The sequence below is a fragment of the Eleginops maclovinus genome, chromosome 22 (assembly GCF_036324505.1).
Source record: "Eleginops maclovinus isolate JMC-PN-2008 ecotype Puerto Natales chromosome 22, JC_Emac_rtc_rv5, whole genome shotgun sequence".
NCBI lineage: Eukaryota > Metazoa > Chordata > Actinopteri > Perciformes > Eleginopidae > Eleginops > Eleginops maclovinus.
This window is the reverse complement of record NC_086370.1, coordinates 14619691-14627261: the sequence shown is the minus strand read 5'-3', so window position 1 is coordinate 14627261 and position 7571 is coordinate 14619691. Positions and strand designations below refer to the sequence as shown.

Sequence of the window (7571 nt, the reverse complement as noted above, 5' to 3'; positions counted from 1 at the left end):
AATGTTAGACCAAAGAAATCAGTCAAATCTAAAACCATTTTACCAAATGAAATTAACCAACAGCTAATTGTTTTAGCTCTACATGTTTTACATTCATGTCATGGTTTCTAGTTGAATATGTAATGAACAAGCTAACGATGCCCAGAACATAATGTAAACAGGAATAGTTGCATCATTTTTCTTTCAGTTGATAACAACAACCTTTCTCTCCCTCTGTCCATAGGCTGCCCTGACCTGGCCGAGTCCCAGACAGAGATGTCCCAGTGTGTGACGGGGGAGGGGACCCCCCTAATTAAGGTCTTCCTGATCCCATACAACATTTCATCCACACTAAAGCAGAGCTGAAAGCAAAAGTGATGACAATAATCACACACTGAAGCATCATACTGTACACGAGGGGTTAACAGGCAGTTTCCACAAGCTGTGAAAACCCTCCCATCATCCACTCCCCCCTGGACATGGACTGTCCCATGGATTCACAAAAGTGTGTGTGTGTGTGTGTGTGTGTGTGTGTGTGTGTGTGTGTGTGTGTGTGTGTGTGTGTGTGTGTGTGTGTGTGTGTGTGTGTGTGTGTGTGTGTGTGTGTGTGTGTGTGTGTGTGTGTGTGTGTGTGTGTGTCTCTTGGCCATATATATTGGGCCATGTGGACAGAGACGTGGAGTTTTGTAAAATAGACTTTGTAGTGGCTGCAGGGCTGTTTGCCTCTCTTATTAAATTTCTCTCTAAAAGAAGAGCTAGCAGGAATATAAAGCACCTTCAGATATCTCTGAACTGCTTGTGGAAGGAACTGAGGAAACTTTTCTCCCTAAGAGTCTTGCTGACTACCTGGCCCTGCAGAAAAAATGAGTGACAGCCTGGACGATGGCTCTTTCATGTTCACATCGGAGTCCGTAGGAGAGGGACATCCAGGTGAGTCTCCAATCAACTTTAACTACACTTGGGTGAAACTGGGACACTGAAACTAAAGCGTGTGAAAGTGTTTACTATATGATATTTCACACCTCGGCCATGCCTTTTCACTTTGTTTTAATAACAGTTCAAACACGTTTACCTTTTTCTGTACACAGACAAATACTGTAGGTTTATCATTTTACTAAAACGGCAAATAAGGACATGTATACAAATAAACATTACACAAGTTAGACATCAAGACCAAAATAGCTCCACAGTGCTTCTCACTCCAAGCATGGTTGGTATTCCATTCACAGCAACATGTGTTTAGTGCCCCTCTCTCTCATTCTCACTTATGGGCAGCAGGAAATAAATGTGTGTGACGGTTGTGTAAGGTTACACGCTGGAGTAAAAGCATCTCTCTTTTGGTGTGCTGGGATACAATTGGCATGTTGATAACACATGTCAGTCCAAAATGCATGTACAATGCTGCAACAAAACAAAGCTGTCAGCCTTTACCTTGTCAAAATGAAATGTTACTCATGCCATTCAGTCCAAAAAGTAACAATTATATGTTGGCTATTCTTACAATTAATTCCCCCTATTTAGCATTTATTAGCAATATATACATATTAACAACTTGGTGTGTAACCGTCTAATTGTGATTGATGTAGCAGATGTTTTTGTCAACATATAACTGTCCTTTTAGACCAGCCCCAACTTGTGTTGTAATCCTTTCACAAATATGTTACAAAGTCCCCTTTACTAAATCGATAATCAGGAAACGCAGCAGAGTAAAAACAGGTGGCCAGCTTTACAGACACTGACAGGAAAAATGACAACTTTGAGCTCCAATTATTGAAAACAAATGATTAAAGGATAAACAATTACATTAATTACACCAATTTATTCATTATTAATTATTAGGAAAATGTTTGAAACATGGCAAAATAGAAGGCTTCATCTTTAGTGTGTGTAGATATCATACTTGTACTCGGTAGATCTACGAGTAGACACAACTAGGAGTCTTTTAGGATTTAAAAAACGGCATTCAATGAAAGATTTGGAAGTGAAGTGGAAGACCTAGTTACCAGGGATATGAAATGTAAAGAAAAACAGAAATGCGTGATAATCCAAAACCCCAAAAATCTATTAGGCTAGATTGTCAAACAGCTTTGAGCAGATGGCTATTTTTCTAGAAAGCATGGTGACCAGCAAGACCAACATCCCTTTTGTTCATTTCAGATGTCTTTTACTAGCAGAAGGTTACAAAGTCATTCAATAACCAAGCAGGTTATTGATAGAGGTAAGAGGTTTAACACTTTACATCCCACTTTTAGCACATTTACAGAGACGTCTGGCGTTGGTGGAGAGCTGCAGCACACAGCGTTGGTTTGATAACACTTCGAGGTCTGGGATGTTCCCACAGATAGAGAACCTTTTTGGGATCAAACACATGTAGACATACACCTGCAAAAATCTGCAAATTCAACCTACAGTATCAAGATTAAAACAATAAAAACATTTGGATTACTCAACATTTGAATATGAGTGCTTTACTTTGAGGTTCTCAGGGTTGTGTTGAGCCGATGTAACCACGTGTTTGTTGTTGTTTCTGATGTAACACGTGTGTTGCATTGCTTCAGCAGGAGGGCCGAGAGAAAGATGAATGGAGTGGTTTGTGAGGCATTATCCTGCTGCTGCACTCAAATCCAACATGTTCCTTTTTGAAAAATAAGCATTAAACCTTTAGAAAAAAATCTGCTAAACTTAATGTAATAATGCTTCTATATGTGTTTATTTCAATCTTTCAAATACTGGAATTATTTCTTCAAAAAGCAAATTCATCTCAAATAAACTGGCCCAGAATTTCCACAGCAATATTAAATAAAAATCACACTGTTCTGAATCTAAACTTTTTGTTTACTGCTTGTTTGATTTCCACAGATAAGATCTGTGACCAGATCAGTGATGCTGTCCTGGACGCTCACCTGAGGCAGGACCCAGATGCCAAAGTGGCCTGTGGTGAGTATATGAGATATTTTGTGTCCATCAAATACAATTCAACTAGAGTCAAAACGAGCAGAACACATTTATGGTGTTTTTTAATTTCTATCTGTCTTTAGTTATGGATTGTGACAAAAATGTTAAACACGTATGTAATGTGTTGATTGATTTGACAGAGACGGTGTGTAAGACTGGCATGGTGTTGCTCTGTGGAGAGATCACATCCCGGGCCAACGTGGACTACCAAAAGGTGGTGAGGGACGCCATCAAACACATCGGCTACGACAACTCTGACAAAGGTGAGAGAATAACAAATGAAAAAAAATAAGGGTAAAAGATGCTCTGTGTGTCAGCTTTCATTCTCCTTCCTTCTGCAGGTTTTGACTATAAGACCTGTAATGTGCTGGTGGCTCTGGAGCAGCAGAGTCCCGACATTGCTCAGGGCGTCCACATTGACAGACAGGAGGAGGACATTGGAGCGGGGGATCAGGTACAATAATAATAACAATATTTAATAGCTTACTAGGCTACAGAAAAATAAAATTCAACAATGCCAAGCTAGAAGGGAATGGGAATATGAAATCAGCGACAGCAAGTCAGCCATATTTGGGGGATAATAGCGACTGCTACCCATTAATTGAACTGCATGAGGAGCAAAGAAGCGCAACTTTTTCACTTTACACATTTTAAACATGGATGGTAGGCACTTTTTGTGCCTAAAGAAATACTATGAACTAGAGCTACATAAACCACTGCATAGGAAACAAGGTTTAAAACATGAAATGTGGAACCACATATGCTACTGTTACATAACTGAAATGCAGGTAATTGTTTAGCACTACATTTATTTTAACCTATTTACATACATGAGTGCTCTTTTCATTTATTATGTCAGCCTATTTTTCCCCGTTTTTTTTGAAGATTCCTATTTCCCTCAGATGACGATCTTTGTGTGCTGTCTCGCTCTCTCTCTCTGCAGGGTCTGATGTTTGGCTATGCCACAGATGAGACTGAGGAGTGCATGCCTCTCACCATCGTCTTAGCTCACAAACTCAACTCAAAGATGGCTGAACTCAGACGCAACGGCTCCATCCCCTGGCTGCGCCCTGACTCTAAAACACAGGTGAGTTTATGTGTTGTATTAAAACACCTGCAACATTTTTCCTCCCTATACAGTATGTCTTCTGTGTAGTAGTCTACTGTTTCTACTCTGGGTGTCTTTCGAGAAATTTGTCTTGGTGCCAGCAGAAGAAAAACATTGACTTGTATAATGCCTTTGTGTTGCTGGTCAATATAAGTTGTTATAAAGTCAGTCAAGAGATGGTAGGTTGAATATTAAAAGAGGTTTGGTTTTAGCTCACATTGGGATTAGCTCACATATTTATTCACAAAGAAATATAAAGGAATTTACTTTGTAGGTACCTTGCAAATGCAAATACACCTTTGTGGGGGTATCACACGATATCAGGTCAAGCTCTCATTCAAGTTTCAGGTGAGGATCTGCAAAGAAAAACAAATAGCAGCAGTAAAAACGGAGAGAAAACTACAGATCTGTCAGTAATTATAATAAATTCCAACATACCAACTTTTGATTTCATGTGTGTCCCAAAGGTGACTGTACATTATGAACAGAAGAATGGAGCGGTGATCCCCAAGAGAGTTCACACCATCGTAATCTCCGTCCAGCACGATGATATTGTTACTTTGGAGGAACAGAAGAAGGTCCTCAAGGAGAAGGTAGAGCCTCATAAGCACACCTAACCGGCCTCTGCTGAAAGCACGTCTTTGGTTTTAATGTTGCATTGATTGGTTTAGGTGATCACTGCTGTGGTTCCTGCTAAATATTTGGACAACAAGACCATCTACCACCTCCAGCCTAGTGGTCGCTTTGTCATTGGAGGACCTCAGGTGAACATCATACAAAAGCTGTTTACTTCAACCAGAAAACAATCAAGCACTTAAGAAGTCTGGACTGATTTTTCTCATCTTCTTCCTTCAACAGGGTGATGCTGGTGTGACAGGCAGGAAGATCATTGTCGACACATATGGAGGTTGGGGTGCACATGGTGGTGGAGCTTTCTCCGGCAAAGACTTCTCAAAGGTGGACCGCTCCGCTGCCTACGCTGCTCGCTGGGTCGCCAAGTCTCTAGTCAAAGCTAAACTGTGCAGGAGAGTTCTGGTTCAGGTGAGCATACAGCTTAATTTATTCACCCATCTAACAATGTATTAGGGAGTAAAGGCTGTAGATGTGGTGTTTGAAGCATAAACGGGCTGATAGAAACATTTCTATCTACCTTTCTGGGTGTGTTCCAGGTGTCTTATGCTATCGGAGTGGCACATCCTCTGTCCATCTCCTTGTTCACCTACGGTTCCTCTGAGAAATCAGAGTCAGAGCTGCTGAAGATTGTCAACAAGAACTTTGATCTGCGGCCAGGAGTCATTGTCAGGTAAACATTACTATATGACCTATATGACCTATCTTTCTTATGCAAGACAGTGTCCAGCTGCTACATTTGTAACCACCCCCAAGTTGATTTTTTAGCATATTTCAATAACGTCTGATGGCCTAGGTTCCTGTTTGTAGCAACATTTGACAATAAATATGCGTTATTCCGGTGCTGTGCATTTTTTTCTACTACCACTAGGGGCCACGAGCTGAACATGTTCAAATTGAAAGGTGCCCTATTATACTTTTTTCAACAATATATTATAGGTCTCAGATATATACAAATCATGAAGTGTTTGGCTTGAAATACCAAACAGATCATGCATTGTAGCATGCCATAAACCCCTCTGTTTCAGCCCTGTTTCAAAATAGCTAATTCTGTATCTGTAGCTTTAAATGGTAATGAGCCCCCGCCTAAACAAGTTTAGCATACGATAGTTTGCAATGCCCTTCCCTACATAGATTTAATTGCACGGATCAACACAAAACAAAAACATTAATGCAATATTCGCAATATCATAAAACTCAATAACAAGCTCCAGATCACTCATGGCTAAATGTCTCTTCAATCTTAAATACAAATTAATTTCAGATGATCATAGCCAGAACTACATACATAAAATGACAAAAACAATCCAGATATTATCCTGTGACTTGCTTACTGTCTTCTCACCTCTGATGTTACATTTCTTCCTCTACAGGGAACTGAACCTGAAGAGGCCCATCTACCAGCAGACAGCCTCCTACGGCCACTTTGGTCGACCAGAGTTTACTTGGGAGATGCCTAAAAAGCTTGTGTACTAAATATTCCACCTGCTCGTCTTTTAGGCTGAACGTGGCGCCTCTTTCTCGGCTACGGCTAACAGCTCCTTCGACTGATTGGACATTTTTAAATAGGAAGAACTAAAGCCAAAGTTAGCGATAAGTAAGATTAAAAGAGATGAGGAATATCATTATGCAGAAGTTGTTGTAGGCAAACAACATATGGAGCAGACAGACAATGCAGAGGACATCTCAGTAACCAATCCTTTCCTCCCGGGTCCTTGAACATCGAATTATTGGTGCTTTATAAATATGGGTACAATCGCTAGTCAAAGATCTTCCGTAGTAAGGTATAGGAGCAGCAAATAAAATCCGCTGAAGATAAATATTTTTAACCCACTAGGATCAGGGTTTTACCTCAAAACTGCAAATGTTCCTTTAGTAGGATGTACAGAAACAACCTCAGTGCTTTATTTACAGCAAATACTTCATCAGTGACCATCATGGATATACTATTTTTGCTCAACAAAAGGCTCAGCTTTAGGAGAAAATGTAATCTTTTTGTCATGACTGTAAAATTCCTTTTCTAAGTCTTAATTTGTAATGTGTGCTACAGCTGTTAGCACTGTTACCCTCACCGTTGTACATCAAGCCAGGTCATTAAAACGTGGAGAGCTCTGATCTCTTCAACATTATGTTACAATCAGTAAATAGCCATACGGTTTTCACAGTGCACTTCTTTTCTGTCATCCTTTCAGCCACAAACTGCCCGGCTGATTTGTATCTTTAAATGTTATTTTTGTTTTACCTGTAGGCCGGCTGCCCAAAGAGTTTATGGATGTGACTTATTTTAACCAAACACGTGAAGTCTTAATCAGTCTCTTCTCTTTGCAGTGGATTACCAGGCTGCACACTGTTGAGACTAAGCATTTAGTTCACCACTGATGTCTTACAGTTTTGCAATTTTATAATATCTGACACCCTTGGTGTAGATGCAGATCTCCTTTATCTTTGAGATACATAACTCACTTATCTCTCAATGTTCTCTGCAGCCCTTCATTGCGGATTGAGAGCGTCTTTCGTGGATTTAAAATAAAGAAGGGAGTTTGTAAAAATATATTTCTCCAAAAGGCATTTTGAACATTGATTTTTAAGTCAGCTTTCGCGATTGCTTGATAAAAGTATTTAATCCAATTAATTCCTTCTGATGGGATTGAGGAAGTGTGAACAGTACTCACCTCAAAACGTCATGTCTGCAGAGGTGTAGGACTTCGTGGCTAGTGAAACAACCCTTGCTTTCTTTTACGGCCGAATTGTTTTCTATTTAATGTGTTGATCTGTGTTGACTCTGTTGGAAGAGAAACTGGACAATGTAAATAATTAAACAATAAAGAAAATGAAAGATAAATGGATGTATCGCCCATTTATACATCACGCTAGATAAGAGCTACGTGCAGAAGAAATA

The 7571-nt window shown here is 39.8% G+C and overlaps 1 protein-coding gene across 2 annotated transcripts; it reads left to right on the top strand.

Moving 5' to 3' along the window:
* Positions 1 to 644: 644 nt before the first annotated feature.
* mat1a (methionine adenosyltransferase 1A) lies at positions 645 to 7514 on the top strand. 2 transcript variants are annotated; one of them, XM_063874488.1, is made up of 10 exons: positions 646 to 909; positions 2839 to 2916; positions 3075 to 3197; positions 3276 to 3388; positions 3878 to 4021; positions 4510 to 4635; positions 4714 to 4806; positions 4901 to 5083; positions 5212 to 5345; positions 6046 to 7514. In XM_063874488.1, exons 1-10 carry the CDS (start codon positions 843 to 845, stop codon positions 6146 to 6148), a joined length of 1164 nt encoding a protein of 387 aa, XP_063730558.1. In that variant the 5' UTR covers positions 646 to 842; the 3' UTR covers positions 6149 to 7514. The 2 variants fall into 2 exon arrangements, with proteins under 2 accessions (XP_063730559.1, XP_063730558.1); XM_063874489.1 differs by lacking the exon at positions 6046 to 7514 and having other exon boundaries at positions 645 to 909; positions 5212 to 5349.
* The last annotated feature ends 57 nt before the right edge of the window (positions 7515 to 7571 follow it).

Bases quoted from the DNA above. Each gene is read 5' to 3' on its own strand.
- mat1a (XM_063874488.1), top strand. From the start codon at position 843: ATGAGTGACAGCCTGGACGATGGCTCTTTCATGTTCACATCGGAGTCC. The intron at 3,389-3,877 runs GTACAATAATAA...CTCTCTCTGCAG, and splicing joins ACATTGGAGCGGGGGATCAG to GGTCTGATGTTTGGCTATGC. The intron at 4,636-4,713 runs GTAGAGCCTCAT...TGATTGGTTTAG, and splicing joins AGAAGGTCCTCAAGGAGAAG to GTGATCACTGCTGTGGTTCC.